Below are 24,219 nucleotides of genomic sequence, written 5' to 3'. Positions count from 1 at the left end.
CATATGACAAGGCATTAGACAGCGTCTGAAGGCAAAAGTGCGTATAGGTGTTTTCAACATGTAGAAAGCCTCCTGTCATAGCAGATGCGATGAATTGCTCAAATGGGGATAATGGCACACACTTACGTGCAAAACATACGAAAAATTACATAAATAATTGTGTGAAGAATTAAAAAAAACAGCTTGAAAGGAGAAGGTTTTAGATGCTGTTTAAACATCCGACAAGCACCATCACAATTACATGCCTAACCCGAGCCAGGGGCGTAGCACAAAATTCTGGACCCTGTGTATAGACATTCTCTATGGGCCACTTCCATGGCTATTCATTCTAGTATCTTACATGAGGGCCCCGCATACTCAGTCCCCTTTGTCCCATCAGTCCTACGCTCCTAACCCCAGCCCTTACCGTAACTTCACCTAAATCTAATTCGAAACCTAACCCTAAAACCAAGTCTAGAAAGACAAAACCACACACAGTATTAGTATTAGAGTATTAAAAGCAAAGATGAACGGACACTTTCAGATGAACGGACACTGTGGTTAAGATTTGGTTAAGTTTAGGCAACTAAAACTTGGCTAAGGTTAGGGAAAAATTCCCTTCATGGTTAAAAGAAATCAATGGTGACTGTTGGTTGGAGAAGGCTCAGCCCTCAGTGTTGAAGTCATATGCTTCGTATGCCCAGCCATTCAGTCTGACCTCTTTCTAAGGGGTGTTGTGGCAGTATAACAATGTCAGACTACTGTCTTTTCTAGTGAGAAAGAAAAATAATTGTCTGCAAGAGGTCACTTGTCAGGAAAACACAAGTCATTCCAAGCATTCGAACAAATTACCAATGCTGTCATTTTTCTGGTGAGGATTCTCAATACGTCATCATCATTTATCATCACCATTACTATCACTAACAATGTCTCAATCAGTACCTTCTTCCTCCCTTCAACTTCATCTTCAACTTTATTGTCCCCAAGGGGAAATTTGCCTTACATATCCACATACGCTCCTACTTTTGTTTAATTTTGCAATTACCATCGCTACCAATTTTCCACAAGCAGTGTACAGGTAAACACATGTCTTTTATATTTTTCTACATTACAGAAAACATCATTTTGTCTTCATCTTGATTGATGCACCATAGGAAGCAGGGGGGTAACTTCAGGAGTGTTTCATCTCTCAGATAGCTGAGACTGTGGGTTGGGTAGATGTTTGATAATTTAAGGAGGAAGAGGGGGGCATTAAGGTGCTGTTATTTTCTCAGACTGCTGGAAATTCATCTCCTCCAGTCCACAGCCAGACAGAGAATAAGTTGGTAAAAAATATGCTGGGAGAAGTTGATTTAAATTTGGGCCTAGCTCCCTGCTTCATATGCGAACAGCCCTGTCTCATCAGAATTTATTACTTTTCAGTGAGCTGGTGGTTTGCACTGAGAGAACATAAACCTCTGAATAAAATCAATTTGGTGTGAATGTGTGAGACATTTTTTCTGAAAAACCCTGCTGTCCTTAATGCTTCATGAGACGATGAAGTCTTAGAGAACCGCCATGAGGAAAGAGCAAAGTCGTGGAGGATAAATCGCCTTTACTTTTCTTCTTTAGTGTCATTTATGAAAATGTGTTTAGTAAAAGTGGAGTCATGAAGAGGTTCTGATTAAGTCAAGGTTACATAAAGGTGGCAGTGGCTGGTAGTGTGAGCCTGGAGCTGCCAGTCATGAATCTAGATTTATTAATCCAGGGACAAGTAGTTAAGCGATAAAAGTGACAGAGAACTGCAGTCCATCCATCTGCCTTTGTGACCTGTGGGATTTTGTGTTTGCCCAAGGCCAGCTCCCCAGTGGATGTCTGCCTCCTTAAAAACAGACCCATTCATCAAATGGCCCTGTCATTATATCAGATGACTTGTTATCGGTCCAAGAATCAGCCACATTCTGCTGAGGTCACTGCTCACTGTCACTCTCTGAAGCTGGAAGAAAGTAGAAACTAAGGGGAATCAGCCATTAGCAAAAACACACTGTATTAATGATGAGTGGCATGTTTATATACTGTGAATTCATCACCTCTTTGTAACAGTCCGTTGGTGCTTTATGTTACACAAAGATTCAGTGACAGTTGACATTCAGTTCATAAAAACTTTTTTATTTTCCAAACAGTAAGTATAGTGACAAAGAAATTTCTCTCAGGAAATAATGTTTCCTGGGCTTTTAGACTCAAGAAAATCACTGGAAGAAATATTCAAATGCTTTACTGTAACAACAGCAATACCACAATTTAAAAATACTCCATTACATTGGACTGGGTTATATTATTTCATATTATATTGTTGCATTATTATCTCTGATGCATTAACATGTAAGTGGCATTTTGATGTTGTAGCTGGTGGAGGTGGACCAAATTTGATCTAGCCTACTTAATATATATTTTTATAAGCTTTTACAGTAACTGTTAGATTAAGTAGTGGAGTAAGAAGTGCACTATTTTCCTTTGAAATTTAGTGGAGTAGAAATAGCATGGAATTGAAATACTCTCGTTAAGCACCTCAAAAGTGTACCTAAGTAAATGCACTTAGTTACATTCCACCACTGCAAAAAACAAGTGGGTAGAATCTAGATTCATGACTGGCAGCTCCAAGGGTAATATGCTAAAACATACCTGTATATTGATGTACATGTGCAACTTTTTAAACTGTAGATAATGCATATAACATGATTTCATTGACTTTTATGAAACATAATGAAAAATTGAGAGATCAATCTCACCACAAGGTCTGCTCTGGAGCTTTCAATCGTATTACTTAATCTTCATCAGCAGGTGGAGTTTGCCCAGTTGTCATATAATTGTAGATGTTCAAATTTCCCTTTTTTTCTGAGCACTTTAAAGACTTCTTGCCCACATTGGCTCAATTAAGTTGAAGTTCTAAGTTCAAAAAGTTAATATTTTTATGCACACTCGATCTGTTGATGAAGAACATGTGATATGATGACAAGTTCCAGAACAGCTACTAAATGGACCTTGCTGTGAGATTATCAACTGGTCAGACTGTTTGATTGCCAGATGGTAGCAGAGTAATAAGTACTTAGCAACAAAGTGGTTTTAGCTTTGCATGCCAGAGTATGAGCTAAAAGTAAGACAAACAACGAGCTAAAAGATGCTAAAATGCTCTATAGAGCTAAGGGGAACTGCATATTCAGGTGATAACTCTGTGGGTTCATCACTATGAGCAGCACCTTTGACATACACATAGTAATTTGATCCATTGTTAAAATAAAAATATTGATTATAGCAGCTTTAAACTAGTAAACAATTCTAATATCTACTTAAATATTTCACTTGTAGGCCATATCAGTTTTACTACATTAGTAATTGCCAGCCAATGAAATGAATAACTGTATGTGCATCCCAAGCACTAAAGCCCAGCATATTTCTCCCCCCAAAATGCCTTGACTGTTGTGCATTGTTGGGGTTAAACACGTTTTTTTTTTTTTTTTATTGAAGGAGGCCAATGTGATCCTTAAAATCCTCAAATTTAATAAATTAAATGACCAACATTTCGTTCATTATTAAGGAAACAGGCGGTAACAGTGGACAAAGCTGAGCCAAACATTTAAAGTAAAACAGAGATAGAGAATTTAAAGGACACTATATTTCTATTTCTAGTGTGATGGGGAGAAGAAGACAGCAAAGAGAAAAAGAGGAACAAGAGCAGGAGCTGGTAGAAAAAAAAATATGGAGTGTACAAAAAAGAGAAGAAGTGGAGGAGTTTGGTTCAGTGCACTGTGTGGACATTCATTGTAGTTGCCCTCCGTCTTTAAGCCATGCAGTGACACTCCCAACTCCTTCTCTCATTTCACCCATCAGTGGGTTTCTTTTTTTCTTGTGTGTGTGTGTGTGTGTGTGAGAGAGTGTGATGTCAGATTCATTGGCCTGACTCCCCTCAACCCACCTTCACACAGCTGTAGCTCTGTGCTGCACAGCAACTCAAGTTTCAGCAATGAAGTCCTGTTCTTCTGTATCACAATCTTACTTTTCTTGCCAGTGGGGTGAAATTACTGTAACATGGTTTTTCAACGCAATTAACTTTTCTTTGAAGAAAACCCTGCTCTTGTGAAATAGGTTAAGTGCTTTATTTGAAGACATTGTCACTTTATCCATGACAGTTATCACAATTGGTGAGCAGAACTACATTTGTAAGACATGTATCAACATTTTTCTCAGCTTTAATTGTTAAGAGTAAACCAATAACAAACCAGAGTAGTACAATGAAGAGCATTTTCTAATATTAACATTTTATTTTAATGGATGTCATTTGCCTATAATAGACTTTGACCTACAGTTTGTCAAACTCCTTAGTCATGCTGAAAACCGCAGTGACATTTTTTCTGCCAGTTGTTTGGTTTTTTGCTATTTTTCTTTCTTACAGATTATCTGGTACTGAGACTACAAGCATGGCATAATGTAATTTATTTATCAGCCTTTATTGGGCAAATATGACTTCTGAAAACTGGCTAACTTGTGCAGAATAATGGTGTTTAAACATCAAGCCTTCTAATGTGTAAGTTTTATTAACAATGTCTCTTAACCACAGTAGCAATACCTCAAATGTTACATCAATTAAATGAAAACAGTTTTTTTTTCTTTAATGTTCCCACTTTCTAAAAATTAGATTAAATTTAGTCATCCCTTTTTCGTCCCACCAGCTGGAGGGGCGTGTCGGTGTCTGTGTTTGATTGATAGCAGCTGGCAGGCTGCCACATTGCCGGTGAAGAGAGACATACAAGTATACAAACTTGCGCTGCAGCCGACATGTCATGGGTAGACAGTGTGTTGGTAGTGGTATTGAAGAGTAAAAACCACACCAGTATCTAACTGGACTGAAATGACATTTACAGCTATGTTTACATGCTGTTTAATGTGTTACAGACGAGCAGCTAATTAGCTATCTAATCTGCAAACTGATGTTAGCAGTGCACTTTTCCCCGATGAATGTTTGTTTGGTCACTCGTTGAACAAGCTAAGGTGCAGGACAAGACCTTAAATAAGGAGACTTTAGCAGGAAAGCTAATGTGGGTTGTTGTCCAAAGTCTGTGGTTCTGCTGCATTCCAATAAATTAAGGCAAAAATATGAGGTGCCATGATGAAACCAAAAAAATCTAAAATTCTCCCTTTTGGTTTCTGATTTTTTTTCTTAAAGGAGAACACAGGAAATGTGATTTATAGAGCATGTATGCATGCTGTAGCAGACACAAAAAGCAATTTCATTTCTGTTGGACTTTAAGATTAAAGGATAATTCAAGTTTATTACAACATCTGTCTTATTTTCATAGTTTTGGCCATCATTCCTATCAGTTATAATGACATTGTACTCACCAAGTTAAAGATACCCTGTGGAGATTATGACCATTAGTAGTGCTGTGGAGCAAAATGGGTCCCCGTTTTGTTTGTCTCGTGCATGCACGCGAGGACGCACACGTAAGCAATATCTAAATTATTTGACAGGTGGCAGTAACTCGCCATGAAGTGCAGCAATGTGCCAACAAAGGCAGTGAAGAAGAAAACCACAAGCTACATGGATGTAAAAAAAAAGCAACTTTCAAAATGTAAAAAAAAAAATCGTCTTTGCAAATGTTTTATGAGGAAGGAAATGCTTATTAAAGATAGAAATGAAACTGCCAATATAAGACGCAAGTTGTAAAAAAACTAGAATTTTAATTTTATTGTTATGCATGTATGTATAGTATTGTATTACCGCAAGCCTCGTGCCACTTAAAGGGATCAGCTTTCCCTATATACAGTATCACATGTCTCAGCATCCTCCTACATTGCTATTGCCATCTCAATTAAACAGACAATTAACATTTGATTAGTTATAAATACAGTTAATAATTATCTAAACTTCTACTTTGACCACCCTCTTTCCAATTTAATGACAGCCTTTATATTTGTTGGCTTGAGGAGTGTAGTGGCGCAGTGGGAGCGGGCCGTTTAAGTGCCTCTTGAAATAAATAGTAATTATTACCATCCAGACTTTTATTCATGTACTGATTCTATTCTGACCTCCTTCTCTTTGTGAAAAGAGCCTTATGTAATGACACTAGACTTATGCTCACCCCAAACTAGACACCAACAAGATCTTATTTCTGTAACTGTGGTCACCCCATTTTCTTTTGAAAACATGTTACTTTGGGTAACCATCGAAGCAATCATAAAAGGTTTTAAACAAGTCCAGTTTAAGTCCAGTTATGTTATTTTAACCAGAATGATGGCCAAAACTACAAAAAAAAGACCCAGGTTGTAAAATAAACCTTGAATTCTCCTTTTTACAACAAGCATTTATCAATGAGGGCTATTACTTAAGATCTGAGAGTTGGTGAAGAGGCCTTGAGAAGCTGAGCAGTCTTTCAGTTACAGGATCTCACCCAAGGCAACTCTGTACTTGCTCATAAATCAGCATATACAACAACATATGAATCAGGAGAATGTAGATACAGTATTTTAATGTGAAACTTTGAACATAGAGGACATTATGTCCTTTTACACAGGAAAGAGTGTCTATAAAAAGTAGTCATCTTCTTGGAACCTGGTCGAAAAGGTTTCAATCATAGTCATCTGGACACTGTTTTCAGAATCAAGACGTTTCGGCTCCCATCCGGAAGTCATTCTCAATTGTGAAAAATGGTCTGAGAACTGGGAATGAGAATTTTTTCAAGAAACGTCTTGATTCTGAAAACAGTGTCCAAATGACTACGATTGAAACCTTTTCTACGATGGAACATTCCTGGACGAATGAGGGACTACTCCGTATCACCCTTGGAAGTTTTCACATTTTATTGTTTTACAACATCAAATCAAAGTATTTAATGTGCATAATTATTCATTCAAAAATAGGCCAGCCAGTTGGTTTTAGGAGTCACATAATAAATAAAATGCAGATCACCTGTGTGTAGTCAAGGGGTTTCAATTGATTCTAGATACACCTGTATTTGGAAGGTCCAGCTTTTTGTGAGACGGTATCGTGGCAAAACCTATAACATGAAGAACCACTTCAAGCATCTCATCGAAAAGGTGATTGAAAAGCACAAGTCATTGCCACAGAGTATGCAAAGGGAGGATGAAACCTAACTAAACTTAACCACAGTGGTGTCAGGTCGTAAAATGGATTTATATTTCAACAGTGATTTGTAGTCAGTCAGCCACACTGGTGCCTAATTAAAGGCTTTGTTTCATTAGTAGTTCCACTTCCCCTCAGCCCTTGGTATTACGTAACAGCACACGTCGCATGGAGGCCACTTGGAGAGCAAAGGGAAAGTGGGCGGGGTAGGAGTGGGGGATTTAAATGGAAAACACTTTCAGCCCAAACTATCACGGATCCACCACCAGTTGTAGGCTTAGGGTTATACTGCTTTTTACAAATCATGAGAAATACCTGCAGACCCATTTCAATGATGCGAAGGCATCTTTTGCGAAGGCCACCTGACCATGAATGTATTTTCTTGTACCAAATGCATAACTGCACTGCATTGTGGGTGATATACACCTCGAGTGACCATCGTTGTTGACTTGCTCCCTTAGCCCTCCGAGGGTCGATCTCACCAAGTTCACTTCAGTTTTCCAGACAAATGGAACTTATGATAGCAGCGGGGACTGAGGGGAAGTTAATGAAGGCATGTTGACCGACTAATGAAACGCAGCCAAAGACGCATCTCACTTGCTCTTGTTTTTGTATAATTTTGACACTCTGTTTTTGCAGATGCGCTGTTAATAAAGCCCGGGGGAGGGGTCTAAAGATGTGATTGGGCCATCCCAGTGTCAAGAAAAAAACCAGTGGGCTGATCTACCTGTTTTATGGGCTGTTCAGACAAAAAAAAGTTAATTACAGTTGTGTCAGCCCAAAAGGCACGTCAGCCCACCGGGAAAGTGCCCGGTCCACCAGATGGCCATTCCAGCCCTGCCTCCAAAATGTATGTAGCTCAAGGCTTAAGTTATGCACAAAATTTTTTTGTCTTTCAGAAAATGAGGCAATGCTTTTATTGATTATTCAAAAAAATCTTTTAGAAATTTCAGTTCTTCTACACCCAGCTGGAAAGCCAACCCTAAGTGCTGGAGGCAAAAGAGAAAGAAAGAAAAGCATGTTGATTTTTTTGTGTTTTGAGTGTTATTTTTTTAACAAAGTGACTTAATGTCCTTTCAATGAGAATGTCTGCATTGAAAAGTATGCCATTCAATTTCTTGTCCCTATTTTGAAATGCAAATATCATCCATTAATGAAATGCTCATCACATACTCCACACATCTCCGCCTGGGTCCATTAGTAGAAGTGATGTAACCTGCAGCAATCTTCCCATATCTGCATAAGACTGACATATTTCATTGTGAGTGATTTTGAATCGTCCTTCTCATTACTATTGCGTTTGCATTCATGTTTTTGTTGCTTGTATCAGCACTCAGCATGTGTGCTAATTTGATGAGGGTTAAACTTCACTGACTCCAGATAAATGTTTTAATTGGTGCCTTGTTGCCATGCAGTTTTCTTTTGACCGTTTAATTCTGCTGATTAGGTCTGCCCCCCATGGGGCCACATATTAATGTAGTTAGCATGGAAGAAATTACAGCATTGCTTTCATACCATTTCAAAGAGAAAAAGTAGGCATATTGTGTTGCAGAGAACAGTTTTCTCTACAAGTGTACTATAAATGAAATGTAATTTTCTAACTCGGGAGATCTTAGGACGGTGATGTCCAAATGAAGGTCTTTGGCAACCTATTTCAGAAGGGTTCGTCATGCTGTGAGCATAGAAGGGTTAAGAGATGTGTGTGTCAGTATTACAGAGCTTATTTGTGTGAGAATGGTGTAAGCAGAAAAGTCAACTTGTCAAGCTACTAACCTGGCTAAAAAATAAAATTTGCATTACTTTTAACTCACACAATAAACAAGATTTTTTTTCTTGACATTTCTGCAGTGACCTACTTAGTGAGACACAATGACACAGAGACGACAAGACTTCACATACAGTAGACATGAGTATGTCTGTCACCATCTCTAAAACCTTGAGAGTACAGGGCAAACAGTAACTGTCTAAAAATAAATTCTTATTATATATATATATCCATTATTATGGAGGCAAGAGAAACAGAGGTTTGATTCCATGCCCTTAAGGGTATGTTTGCAGGTTCAGGTACTGTTTCTAGAGTCACACAGTGTATAATAAAGCAGATAAACCTTTGTTTACTGGCACCTCTTTGGTAAAGGGTGAGAAGTTTGTAAAGATGAGAGAGCGAGAGAGAGAGTGAGCGAGAGCACGAGATTAAAGAGCTTAATGATAATAAATGTTGCAGTGTTTAGTTTTGACTTTTCACAGCTTATTATTATTATTATTATTATTATTATTATTATTATTATTATTATTATTATTATTATTATCTTATCTTACTTATGTGTATATATTTTAATATCACAATTCTTCGGTTTATGTATGCTTTTATTTTACACATGATTTGGCTATGTTAACATCTGTTTCCCATGCCAATAAAGCCCAGTTGAATTGAATTGATAGAAGTGCAGCTAGACTCGGTTAGCTTTGTTGTTATCGCAAAGCTCACTTGGTGAGTGTGGACATCAGAAGCTCATGTGCAATGCATCCTGGTACATGTAGGCACTGTCGGCATGGCTCTGCTGGTAGTGCCATGAGAACTCAGCTTTCTCCGTCAATATAGCATGCACTGAGGAATTTATTGCTTCAATTGACTACATTTACCATCAACACTGACTGGAAATCCACATAAAAGGTGCCAGATTTTCCCTTTTAGGTAACTTGTACAGGAAAAGGTGACATATTAGGTTCCCTTCTGCTGTCAGTCTAGCCTACTGTCAAGAATTTACTGTGCTTTCCTTGTAGCTCTGTTTTAGAAATGCCTTGTAGTTCCATGTATCTGTGTCTGACAAAGCCCCGGTCAGTTACTGGCAGTTCAGCAGCCTTTTACCTTCATTTTCCTCTAAGCTTTCTGTATTTGTGCTTTACCTTTTTTCATAGTCACCTTTTAAATGTCACAACTCCTCCGAGGAAAATCAGCCTGCCTGTTCAAACACCTCTGCTTCATTTATCCAGCTTTTCTTGGCCAAGGCTGTGCTCTTGCAACACATTATCCAGTGAGGTTTTACAGTGTTCATTTCACCTTTACACTAATTCAACTGTATTTTGCAGCTTATATCCACAGCTTGCTCTGTGCCTCTGTCAGCTTCAGGCCTGGCTGGATGGCAATGAAGAAAAAGCAGCATTATGAATGGTGTTAGGATCCACCAACATCTAGCCTATACAGGTTGTTTTCTTTAGTCAGAAGTGGAGTAAAAAAATGTAGCTTTGATGATCTGATAGATCCAAATAGCCTGTTAAAAGAAGTCACACTGACTCAAAAGTAGCTTGGTTGATAACATTTTGTTAGCCTGTCATCAATCCTGTCAAGTTAGAAATTGTCTGACCTCTTTGCTATAATTGACCGTCGGAACAGCAATTGTCCAAATATAGCTTAGGGACTGGCTGATGTTTTCCAACCATTACTGTGACTCTTAAACCTTGGCCCTCTGACCCCCCTTCCCTCGTCGGGGAAAAAAACAAAACTACCAGCCCAACTTACTGTGTCCTCTCCTATAGTAGCTACTCAAAAGTTACCTGTGGCAATTCCAGCTCTGAAACAAAAATAAGACACTAACTTAGTCCAGACAATGCAACAAGTAAACAGCACGGAGTTATCACCAAAACAAACAGCTAATTTCTTAAACAAAATGCAAATCCTCCTTACAAATAATCGCGTCATCACACAAGCTGTGTGTGCACTTGAGCAGAATATGAATATATGAGTGCATGACAGCCACCCCTCAAAACCAACAAAGTTTTATAAGCCTACACACCACATGTGCATATTAATGATCATTTTCCAAAATAAACCGTAACCTACACAACAGTGGCAGCATTGGCCAGAATATTATCAATTGGCACAGTAGCCGTAAAAATAAAATTAGAACTGATGACTTTTTAAATATTATTTTTTAGAATATAATAGGCCCTGACGGTTGTCCACTGGTAGCACATCTCCGTACTGCTGACGATTCAGTGGCACCGGGTACCTACAACCACTTCTTCCAGCAACAATGTATTTGCCAAGGTAACGTTACGTAGGCTGGCTAGCCAGCTAAGCCAGTGGCTAACGTTTGTAGCCTGCTAGTTTCATCTGAAAACTCAAAATAGCCCCATCGTTAAGGCGAGTCTGAACAGGAGTCACACCATGCTGTAAATTTATATCCATGTTTCATATTTCATATGTTAATAGTGCAAGAAAATATCTTTAAATTAACCTGGATGTGCATATTTTTTGCATCTGAAAACATTAATCAGAGTTTTGAAAATTGAGAACTGGGTGGACACTCAATTTTATATGTTTGACACATGTAAATACCAATTAACCAACACATCACGGGTGAGCAGATTCCTTTCTATCTGATGATGCAGTAAATGACCTGAGCTTGAATGGAAATGCATAGACAAACTCTGAAGTGCCTGCGGAGAGGAGAGGAATTAGACCTGATAGACTTAGGTGGATATGACAGGCTATTCAAAACTGTCAACAGCCTGTGGTTTATAGTTTCAGGTAATGAAAATCCCTCTGTGCTTGAACTGAAGTCCAATAATGTTGACAAAGTAATCTCAGCTGAAGCCTTGTTGTTAGAGTAGGGAGAGAGGTCGGGGCATTTCTGAATGGTTTGTGAATAATTTGTACTGGCTCTTTTCTCAGTCGTGGAAAACAGCATCCATTAAAAAGGAGATTATATATATTACACTTATGCAGTAATCGTGGAAACAAGTGAACATTTGATAATTAGTTTATAATCAGGTATTCTAGGGAAACTGCTTCCCCAAGGATAAATGACAAATTTAGTCACAGCTCCTGTTTCATAACTGCTTTTATCAACTGCAGAACAACAGCCCTCAAAGTTTCTTGCTAAAGGACTCAGCAGGGTAGATACTGGCTGCCACAGATCATCAATCTGGGTCTTCCACTGGACAGGTGGCAATCCAGTAATCATGTTCAATATAGCTACTGTGTATTTTTGCAGTTTTTCTATGTAAACTATTGGAAGGTGGCCCTTACAGCAACAAAATATAGCAACACATTAGAAAAGGCATATCAATTGATTATGAGAAGTGATGTGTGCTTTTCTGTGTTGTCTATGTTTATAATTTAAAGAAAAATGTACTTAGAAGTTATACAGAAGGAGAAAAACAAAATACGATGGTGAAAGAGACTTATGCTTATGTGTTTGTACAATATCTCTGGTCGAACATCGAACACAGACACCCAATCAAAGTCGATTAATGCAAGTTTGAGTCACATCTGAAATCTCAAGTGAGAGTCAAGTCTTGGACAAAAATTTTTAGCTAATTGTCAAATTTAACATCTGATGATGGTGAAAATGATAAAACAATGAAAGTAACCACAAATGTACACAATCAACAATACAAGTTCAGTGTACATTATAACATTATACTACGATTACTACTAATAGTATATAAGCCAAAGACAATTTTCCACATCGTGGACAATAAAGTTTCTAACCTAACCTAACCTAACCTAACCTATTAGTAGATATACAGTTTGTTTTCTTCATGAAGAAGGAATACGTATGTCACCCAATGGAACAGTCTGGTTGTTTATTTTACTGTTTATTTTATTGCTTTTGTGTATTTTAAGTATTTTATTTCTTTATATGTCATCATTCACTGTGGTATTTTATTTCTCTTGTTGTGAAGCACTTTGTACTTTGTTTTGATAAGTGCTCTATAAATAAAGTTTTATTATTATTATTATGTCTGCTATCAGATTGTGGCTACACAGAAAAATACTTGTTAGTTGGATAAATTCTTTGTTTGTTTCGTTTTTTTCCTTTAAAACCTTATCAAGCAATGTGTTGATGATATATGTAAGTCTGATTCCAGTGCTTCCTTATAATAACTATAGCACAATCTTACATTAGTAATAGACAGTAGTATTTAACAATATTTAACACTGGTTAACATTAATACTTCAGGGTTTGTTTGTTGGTGCATCCATCCATAACTTCAAAATAAGCACTTTTTATACAATGGCATTCTTTTGCAGATGCTTACTGTTCATGGGTCAATAATTCAGAGTCAATTTGTACTCAACTTAGAATTCCAATTCCTATCCATGACATTTATAAACATCAAAGTGTATGAGGCATGAAAAGGTCTCCACTGACTTCCTCTCCCTCTGAAACCAAGTTGTCTTATGCATGTTCCGGTTCTGTGTGACCCATTATCTGCCCCAACCTATAATTATCTGTAATGGGTACTCAAGAGAGCTTCAAGTTTAACCTTTCATTTCGAAGAAAAATTCCTCACTTTTTTTCAGCAACATTATAGTGAGATAACACACTGTAAAATATCGGCCCATATGTAATGAAACGATCCATAATTCTTCTTTTCTGCTTTGTGATTGGTTAACAGAGGTATGTGACAGCCCTATGGTGACCAATCTGCCGCCGTCATCATTCAGAAGCTCCTCCCAATTAACCAGCAGCCATGGGCCGGTGTTTGCTAAGGTCAACAGGAGAGAAGGTGAGGAATCATTTATTCCTATGTCCATTGTCAACTTCATATATATTTTAAAAATAAAATATTTTATCATTTGCAGAAATGGCACATTTCAAGACAGATTTATACCCTGGATATTGTCTTAAATAATAACTGAGCTGATCCAGACATTGACTATACTACATGACCAGGCTTACTTTAGTTGGTGCATGCCTTTGTTTTAGTAGATCATATTTAAAGCCACACTAGAAAGCTTTACATTTCGGCAAACCCAAGTGTTTTAAGTTTTAAAAGTTTGAGTGACATAGCAGCAAAATCCTTTGACATAAATGTCTTCTTAGTGTGTAAAAGAGGTGAGGACAGAAATATGATGTTCAGTCATTGGTGATGAATACAGGTTTCCCTGGAGAGAGGGCTCACTCACTGCAGTTTTAGAGACTATTTTCTGTTTCACTTGTCACTTTGCGAGAAGAATTAATTTGACTGACTACACACATAAGACACCCAGCAGAAATGTACTTGGGTAAACATGACACATTTAAGCATCTTGATTCGCAGGGATGATACACATCTCTCTGTTGCAGCCATAATTTTAATTTATATTGTGCAATTTTACTTAAATGATACTCCTCAAGTTGTTTCCAGAAGTCCACTCTGTGGTTTAAACCAGCTGTGCAAAAACATTGTTTTAGTATGAAACTCCATGGCTGCACATGTGTGCTCCCAGTATCTTGTGTACCCACATGGTGTGCCACATTGCATTTGGCCTTGCAACCACGCTCACGTTTTTGATATTGGCTTAGGTTGGTTCTCCCCCTGGATATTGTCCTGATGTAACTTGCTTTGTAAATTTGGTGTTTCTGTGTTTGGTAATGTTCTTGATTGGTCCTTGATAGACTGTAGATGCTCAATTAGGGTATTTCCACTATAGGAACTTTCCCAGGGGACCAATAACCTTTTGAGGAACTTAGGAACTTTACTTGAGTTTTGACCAGAGGAACTAGGGGCTAAATTTAGTTCCTGTACGATAGTTCCAAGTGTAAAAAAAGATCAGAGTCCCTGCTGGGATAGTACGTTTCGATGGTTAATGTTGGTCAAACACAGATGCCGTGGCAACTTAAACGTGTACAGTTTCATTCACAAAATAAGGAGGTACATGGTGTCACTAGTACTAATATTAGGACAAGGGGTGGATATTTCTTGATGTTTATTAACGTTAAAAACAAAGTTTTTTCAACAAAGGCTTTGTTGTTGGCTTCCCGACTAGTAAAAAAAAAAGAGTGAAGGGAGAAAGCTGGAAGCATGAGAGAGACAGAGAGAGTACACAGCGATTGTGAGAGCTAGTGAGTCAACAAGAGAAACAAAACTTTATTTGCTAATAGTTTCATGGGAGTTACATACTAAATCAGAGATAAATTACCATCAAACATTCAGAGAATATCTTCTTTAGAAACAGATGTTCTGGAGTTTTCAGTCTTTTTAAAAATATCTGTATGTCTCCTTTGCTTCATCGAGGTGACTTTTTTTGTTTCCACGTGTGAAAATTGCATTTCAAATGCTGGCGTGTTTTTATTGATCTGTCATTGGTGTAATTTGCCTAATCTTCACCGTTCTTCAGATGCAGTGGAAACACAAATGGGAATGTGCAAATGGGACTTTTAAGTTTAGTTCCTCTGATTTCATAGCTTCTGGAACTATTTGATCGACAAGCTCCATGGTTAAAACTCTTCTTTACCCTTTTCTGTTACAGCTGTGACCTTTTCCATGTTTTCACAGTTGTGTTTCAAAGCATAAACAGTGAGAGGTTTGGGGTGCTGGCTATCCATAATTTTTTTTTGCCTTGTTTAGCTTTAAACTATGCACTTGGTCAGTTGACGTCAACTGTCAAGAAGCACCTTCAGGCCAGTGAAATGTTGGGAACAGACTGAGAAAAGCAATGTCCCCCTGTTCTGTGGGCTGCACTGGTGCATTTTCCCCTTAATGCAGGAGGGAGTCTTTGCCTCTCTACAGGACGCAGAGCACAAAACATCAAAGGAAAACCTCAGCTAGATTCACAAAATCTGAGAGATACCTCCCTCTCTCTACCCCCTGGCTAGGGGTAGAGAGAGGGAGACAGAGATAAAGACAAAAATAGATAGATAGTTAGATAGATAGATAGATAGATAGATAGATAGATAGATAGATAGATTAAAAGGACAGCAGTTACTGCCAGCCATCTGTATTGTATATAGAAATGCATTGGAATTATATTAGACTAGTATATCAAAAACTCTCCACAGGGCCACTTCCTCTCAATAGGGGTATAAATCTGAGTTGTGATTCACTCACCACAATAAAAATTCAAGAGGGAGCTCTCTACTGGATGCTGATGTGGGGCTTTGTGACAGGCTATCATGGCTCGTTTTGGAGCTTTTGGGAATGAACGGTTTGCATTTCTTCATTTAAAGAGCTCAGTGGCTGTGGTGCCAGAGCACAGAATCTTTAGGGAGCAGATTTCTTTCTCTTTTACTGGTATTTCTTTCTCTTTTACTCCTACTGTAAGAATAATTTGACCAACTTGGAGACAAACTGAAAATAAGCCAGCAGAATGTTGTTTTCTGTGTAAGTTTTGTTGTGAAGGTTGTAGTTTTTTTTTCTTCCTGTAAATACATTCTAACATTGCAGGAAATTAATATGAGAGAGAAATTGTTGTCGTCATTTCTTGGGTCTATAGGTGTCCAGTTTTTTACTAAGCTACCTGCTATAGCTCAATAAACTCCCCACTGGAAGGGTTTCAGGACAAGCACGGCGGACACAACTCGAGCCACTTTTTGAGTTTTATTGTGCACACATACACAATAAGCATCCACAAGCTAGTTATGTGGAACATTTAGCTCGTCAATTAACTACTCAATTAAGTTGCTAGGTTGTAAACCTGCAATGAAAACACAAAACAAACATCAGAATTAACTAATGAAATTACACAATCATGAGACATTAATTCTTAATCTGAATTACTAGCAATGCTAGTTTACAGACACTCACCGGCAAGCGTACCAGCCCTGATCAACAACAGAATGAAAAATTAACCTAGGTGGCGCTTGAGCACTGACTAACTTCGCATATCGACAATCTGGTGACTAGGAACGATAATAAAACATATCTGTAACCTATTAAGATTATAACATATGTGACATAAATGTGCCTACATAAATGTGCCTAGATTTAGAATAAGATGGTAAATATACACACTTATTTCTTCAAACACCCCAGGACATAATGATAACATCTATCACTTGTAATATACATACACAAAACAAATAGTGACACTTGCTGGAAAGTTCTACAATAGGCACTGCTGAAACATAAAGCCAATCATACAGCTGGACCAGTTCCAGCAGCCAACAGCAGTGCTTCCCAAAGTGGGTGCCGTGAGGACAGATTTACTCATTTAACATTAGTTCATTGTATTCATTGTTTATTTTAAGTTAAATATATATATCTGTAATCTGCAGAGCACCCGTTAGCTTTTATCCTGAGTGACTGAGAATGGGCCTATTTAATATAATATAATATTAAATCTAAAATTGTTAAGCATCTATGTTCATATATGGTTGCTATATTGGGGGTTGGGTGGCTCAGGGAGTCATGACAAAATATTTTCTTTGAAGGTGTGGTCTAAAAACCACTGGCCTACAGTATATAGTATAAGCATATGGCATGTCTTTGGGCAATGCATGAGTTCAGTCAGAGCAGGTTCAGGATGGATCTTCTTGGGAACCAGAAAATATCTGCAATATGTGTTAAATATGTATGTTGTCTGGAGGAACTACAGAAATAGCATCATTTTGTTTTGCATCTGATATTCTCAGCTTGTGAATTTCTCAGGATTCTGCATCAGTGGCTCACCTGGTATTTGCCAGGAGAATCCATCACTAACTGGTGAACAGGGAAAGCAGAACTGAAGAACATAGCCAGATGAAGTGTCCTGTCTATCACAAAGTAATTACAACAGACTCAAAAAATGTCTATCAGAGGCCAAGTGGCCAGCTGGGATGTAGAGGTTACAAAACTCCCACATGCCTCCTTGGCCCTTGCTGCTGCCAGTTAGTCCCATCTTGGCTTGTCCATGGGCTGGCATTGACAAGACTGTTCACACATGGTGGTTTAATCCCATCACAGTGCTGCCTCTACTTTAGGGCTGCACAATCAATCGAAATATTATTGAAATCGCAATATGGCCAAGTGCAATATCCAAATTGCTGAAGCTGCGATTTTTTTGATAAAGGTAAAATGTGTGACAAAACAGCATTATAATGAAGGACTGTAGTGCTGCAGAGATGCCATGGCCTACAAATCTTGTTCTCCAGATGGAAGCAAACATATTTGTTTGGTACAGACCCCAACAAATGTCACATAATCATGATTTTAATAGTTTTATGAGTGAAAATTAAAATTGTTCCCACTAATCGTGAATCATATTGCAATCATAATATCAATATCAAATAATCGCAATATGATTTTTTTTTACCGTATCATGCATCCCTACTCCACTTCCAGTGTTGTGCCAAACTATGGCTCGACACTGAATGGGACAGCAACAGGAGGAAGCAACAGCCCTGTACCGGCTTTTACTTGCCAGCTGCATAACAATGTGCAAAGTGGACAATTAGCATGTTATGAAGTTGGGGAGAGGCCAGAGACAGGGGCCTTGACACTGAGCTCGGCAGGGGTGCTTTAACAGACGGCTCTGGTTTAGAGGCCAAAGAGGCATAAGCTCATAGCCGATGGTCTCAGCAACAGACGAGTTTTTTGCAATAGACAAGCAAGTTTTTTGTCACCAACAAGGGAAAAACATTGTTGATGTAAACTACACTGCTGGATAGCAGTACGACTAGCCCAAGCTGAGCAACTATTTATTACAGTAAAACCTCACATTCAATCTAAAGCAGCTTCTAAGTAGAATAACAAGGCTGCAAATATTTATACATGTAGTCTGCATTCTGCCACCAAGCCAATATAAGCAGATAAATGATCACACTCAAATTTCACCAGAGTTTATGGTGCAGAAAATCTGAGCATAGTGTTAAAGATTTGTTTTTAATTTAATGGAAAACTTTTATAAACTGATATTGCTTCTACATCACACCAGTTTATGTCACTTGAAAAAAGTGATACCAAGGCAGAAAAGAACATTTACAGTATAAAATGTGGTACCATGCACTAGTTGTTAGTTTGAACAGTCACCTCCCCTATTCTTGGGCCTTAACTGTGCCATTCCTTAAAATACAAAATAATGAGGCCAGTCATGCTAAAAATCTCCTGCACCGTGGCAACCTGGTTTTCACACACAAAAACACACAGTATGTCCATACAGGTTAACAGATAAGCAACAAGTGCTTTTTATACAAGCTTCAGTACATGGTCATCAGTAGCAGCATAGAGTCTGAGATGGGGGCACAGGGGCCTGGTCTGGGACAGCTGCTGTTTTCTCTCTGTGAATAAGCACAATTAAACTCCAAATGGAGGTAGCACTGGAAATTTTCATAGTGCTGCTGTTTTTATAGAGCCAGCCAGTCCTCACACTCTGGCTTGTCATGCTTCCCAGAGGCCGCTAGTGGTGGTGCACCTGATGAGCAGTGATCCACCTGAGTCAGTCAACAAACTCATCTTTGACTCTGTTGCTGCTGTCATGGAGCTGAAGAAAAGTAAATGTTGGGGGCCATTTCCCACAGTCTTGGTTAGGCACATTCTAATTGGCTGCAAACGTATGTGCAAATTTCAGCATGCAGAGATACAGAGATGAGTGGCTGAAATCTGTAGTGCCTATGTGAAATAGAGTGCGGCGTTTCATACAACTCACACAGAGCTTGGTGATCACAATCAAAGCTTCATGGCAATGAACCTGACATCAAGTAAGGCCCTTACCTATTGACTGGATGTGATGCTGGATGGATTCTTCTTTTAAAAGGCACAAGTTGTTCAATGTTTAACTCTCCCTATTTTTGTCCCCCATTTTGCTGCAAATGTGTGCTCATCTCTCCAAAACCTTTTACTTTTTCATTTATGCTTTCCTTCTCTCCCCTTTTGCCCCATTGCTCTCTCCTTCCACTATCACCTTTACTCTTTCTTTTCATCATTTATTTCTGTATTTTCAGGCCATATATTCCAAATTCCAGCCTGCCACGCTCTTGTTGTACTCCTTGTAGAGTCTGCTGTAATTGTAATTTCAACTCATGTGAGCTGCCAAGAAAACATTGAGATAACTTCATTCCATCTTATAGCCAAATGTTAATGACAGCATTTAACATTTATAGGCAAATGTTAATGGCAGCATTTAACATCTAAACGGTCTCTGTTTTTCAGTGGGCCATACTGATAATTGCAAATTAGAACCTCTGTAATTATGCTGAAATAGGCTTGGAACACTTCATCAATCCCCAGTAATCATTTTCTGGAATTACTAATTTAGACTTGAAAAGGGGATTTAAACATTAGCAAGGGGCTGTAGGTTGAAATTTACTACATGGAGGGGACCATAGAATGAGGTATTGATCTTTGTGTAAGATCATGTGCCACCTCTGCCTCTCCAGGTACCCATTTAATGCTGCTCTTAAACACCATATCTGGTTAAATTCCACAGCTCCTCCGCTCAAATCCTCTTAATCTGAGGGAGTCACTCTCTCTATAAATCTAATTATAAGGGTAAATATTGCCTGCTACCTTGACAAAATGCAGCTAAAAGCCTCTCACCTTAGCTTTCTCAATTTACTGACAATAGCCTGAGTTGTAAATCCATGACAGCTCCTAACTGAGATTGTTTTTTAATAGAAATGACAGCATAGGACATTAGTTCAGAAACTTAAAACAACCTATGTTTATTGTTTCCTGACCAAAAAGCCTCTTGCAGCAATTAGAGTAATTACTGTCGTTTGTGAGTAAATGGTAAGCAAAACGTCTAAGGTTGGGTGTACAAAATGTGTGACTTTGACACAGGAGACTTCAGTTTACGCCCCGTATTATACCAATAGTCAACATGATTTTCATGGTTTCTTTTGACCATGACCATGATTTTTCTCTTCACTTAACCAAATAGCTTTGTTTCCTAAACTTAACCAAACCTTAAACCTGCAATAACTGATTTTATTGGCCATTTGAAGGCAGCGAAAACAAGCTGTGAACACAACATTCACATATCATCACCTTTTAAGTTGATATGGCAAACTTGTTAAATATCTGGCTCTTTAGCTGCTAAGCAATCTTTTGTCTGATTGCATTGCTGATAAGTTCATATATTCTTTGAGCCAGTTATCCATACTATAACAGAACCTTTTTCTGTGTTTACCAGTCCAATAAGTTTGTCCATTTTACTGCCAGAAAAGCAGATGTAATGAGGCACTGTCCTTACTTTTGCTTAAAACTTTCACATTGTTTTCCGAGTAAACATGAATCATTTTTAAAAAGGTCATATGGTTCTTTTGGAAGACATTCCTGCTCTATTTTCCAATTTTGTCATTCAGCTATTAATGACATGTTGCTTCTGTTTGACACCACCATCAGCTTTGTCACATATACTTCTTATAAAAAATCACTCTTGATGCCTCTGCAAACTGCAAACTTCATTTATTTGCTCTCCTTTAAAAAACCCTCAGTCCCATTACTTAGCAATCCTGTTACTCCATCTTACACTTGCCTGCCAGATTTTGTTGAAACTCCCCAAAGCCAGCATCTCCAGGGGCTGGTCCTAATTTTACTCTGTTGTACTTGGCTAAGGCCCCTATAACTGGTTTCACTGCTGTACCTGTTTTCAAGGTCTTTATAATGGACATTACATCACACACGTTCCAGTGGCCTGCTATGTTAAAAACTGCTCCTTTTAGGACTTGTGTTCTATTTTGATTTGTTGCTTCCCATCTCTGAAAATGTTAATATGGCTGTTTGTTTGCTCCAGTGCAGAGTCATTTTTTAAATATAGCTGCACATTATATCCCAGGTTGTCAGAAAAACACCTTAAGCTCCACCTAAAATCCACTGAAAATATATGACTCTCCAACTCAAATAATCGTAAAACCCTTTCATATTCCCCCAAGTCCACACACACACATTTACAAATATTGACCTGGTAATACTGTCTGTCCTTCTGCTTGGCTGTCTGTGTCTTACTGCCTCTCTTTGAGACCCACTGACTTTGGGTGATTTTTCCACTTGTAATGGCTTGTATCCTTTTTCCCCATCTGTCCTGTTTTTTGTCTTCCTGTCCCCTTTAGTGTCTTCACCTTTCCTTCACCCAGTACTGGGTGGAACAACAGTGCATCAGTGCTAACCAAACGTTACTTTTGTTTGGCACCCACATCTGCTCCTTCTAGTGAAGCCATTGCCCCGACAAGCGTTGTGTCAGCCTCTATTTCACAGTCGACACTAACACGGTGGAGATTGCAATTAGAACAGAACGGATAGAAATAATGTGCTGGATGTTGTGTTCTTTTACTGCCTTATTAAGAGAGACGAAGGCTGAAGTTAATTCTCCTTGTGGTGGACTTGTCTAGTTGTGGGTGTGGTGTTATAGAAGCTGGCTGACAGCTTGAACGGTCTCTCTGTGGTTCAGCCTCCATTACTTACGGAAGTGACAGGGGTTATAAAGAACAGAATTGGATTGTTCCAGCTATTCATAAATCCATCACTAAATTTGTGTATCCTGCCTAAGTTCTTAGTAAATAGCTAGTTTCAAACTAGTGATTTACTAGATAGGGTTGCTCCATTAAGACTTAAGACTTTATAGTAATGTCTGCTGGGATATTTGTAGTGCCATCCATTCAAAACGATCAGCTATGTAAACAGGAAGTCACTGTAGTATTACAAACTGTAACATAACTTCCAAATGTAAACGTTTTAGGGGGCTAAATCATATATTAAACTTAACTGCCAGTAACTGCAGCTATGACTTTGCTTTATTCAAATATGAATACATGAAGAAATGTTTGTTTCAGAGTTAGCAGTATGGAAAGACTGAGAGGGAAATGTATAATTAAGCTAACCTAACATCATTTGGTCAATATACTCTAGCGTTATTGGCATAATGTTTTCTAATATATTGTATATTTGTTTTTTTGGAAAAAGTAATTTAAAGTCTTATGAGACAACATTTTGATCAAGTGTCAGGCTACATTTCAACCATGTTCCATTTAGCCTTTTACCTTCCTCTTTTTCATCCTAAACGGGTCATATATTAGCTTCAGCAAAGCAGTTAGATGTAAATATTTAGTAACAACTATCTCTACATCTTATCGAGACTTTAGTAATGAGTAAATTGGTTTATAGGAAGCATCTGTAGCATCACAAGCTGTAACATAACTGCCAAAAATAGTTTTAGACATACATTAAACTTAACAGTCAATCATTTGTAAATCTAGATATTACTTTATTTTATTTACATACATACATACATACATCAAGAAATATGTGCTTCAGTTAGTATTCATGCAGTTAAGAATGAGCGGGAAATTATCTGATTATGCTAACCTAACTGACCCTATTGAGTTATTTAATCTAATGTTATTAGCATAATAATTTTTTTAATTTGAGGTATATTGTCTTTTGTCATATATATAATTTAAAACTTCCCAAATTACGCAATTTTTAAACTGCATTTTGATCAAGTGTCAGTGTCGATTAAATTTCACATTACTTCTTTTACATGCTAAACAGGTCATATATTAAATTAGTTTTAGTTTTGTCATTAAGTTCAGTTAGATACGTAACAGTTACACCTGGCAGTTACTGGATATACAAATACAGAACTAGTTTGTTTGGTAAAATCCAGTTGTAATTCAGCAATGCCTAATTCTTCACTTAGTAAACACTTGCAGTACAGAAGCTAGGATAAATATGAACCTATGAAGAGTTGGTGCAACCGGCTAAAGCTGTGTGAGCTATAGGTCTGGTTTAGGCTTTGTGGTTCACAGCATCATGTAGAAAATAGAGGCTTTCACAGCTTTATAGTGTTGTAGAAATACTTGAATGCATTCATCCGAGAAATTGAAGATCTTTAACCCCCAGTGAAGAACAAACAATGAAAGCTAATGCAGAATGTCTGGTATTTCTTTAGTTAATAGCATACAAAACTGGCAGATGGTTTAACATATTGAACCTGAGGCTGTTTTGCTCATCATTTACTCTCTTTTTTCTAGGATTATTACATAGTCACTTCATGTTTCATGTGCTATACATATATGGGTTTAAAAGGGTTGGGCTTAAGGTAAAAGATTTACAGTTTCACAAGCTTGATCCTGGTGTCAGATTTTATTCTTTATTCTTGTGTTTAACATTTATATTATATACAGTGATATGTTTATGAATACAAGGTTCTCAACTAAAATCTGCTCCACATTTAAGATACTCCCAGTGGCACATGGAGGTTTCGCAGTTGGTTCCACGAATGTAGATTCTTATTTTGATTTAAAATGATGTTAGGCACTGAGATAGTGCTCTTATCTGGAGAAAATCAAGAACACTTGTAAAACACTTGTGGTTTCTGATGGGCACGAACTGGCTGCTGTGGGAACTGAACTTGTTATCTCTGAGTTTCTGTTCCATCTCCCACCCCTGCTGCCATAAAAAAGTCATAATCCAGCCCTGACACCACACGTCCT

At 38.0% G+C, this 24,219-nt stretch overlaps 1 protein-coding gene across 2 annotated transcripts in view; it reads left to right on the top strand.

Annotated features, from left to right (window-relative positions):
• The window catches only part of LOC122877994 (contactin-associated protein-like 4), a 106,452-nt gene that overhangs the window by 5,707 nt on the left and 76,526 nt on the right, over nucleotides 1–24,219 (top strand). For both annotated transcript variants that reach the window (XM_044200262.1, XM_044200260.1), the window contains one exon: nucleotides 13,505–13,615. In XM_044200262.1, the coding sequence (XP_044056197.1) occupies nucleotides 13,505–13,615 (111 nt within the window). The remainder of the gene's footprint in view (nucleotides 1–13,504; nucleotides 13,616–24,219) is intronic.

The sequence above is a fragment of the Siniperca chuatsi genome, linkage group LG6, assembly GCF_020085105.1.
Source record: "Siniperca chuatsi isolate FFG_IHB_CAS linkage group LG6, ASM2008510v1, whole genome shotgun sequence".
Classification (NCBI taxonomy): domain Eukaryota; kingdom Metazoa; phylum Chordata; class Actinopteri; order Centrarchiformes; family Sinipercidae; genus Siniperca; species Siniperca chuatsi.
Note: the sequence above shows the minus strand (reverse complement) of the source record. Positions and strands in the feature narration are given on the sequence as shown.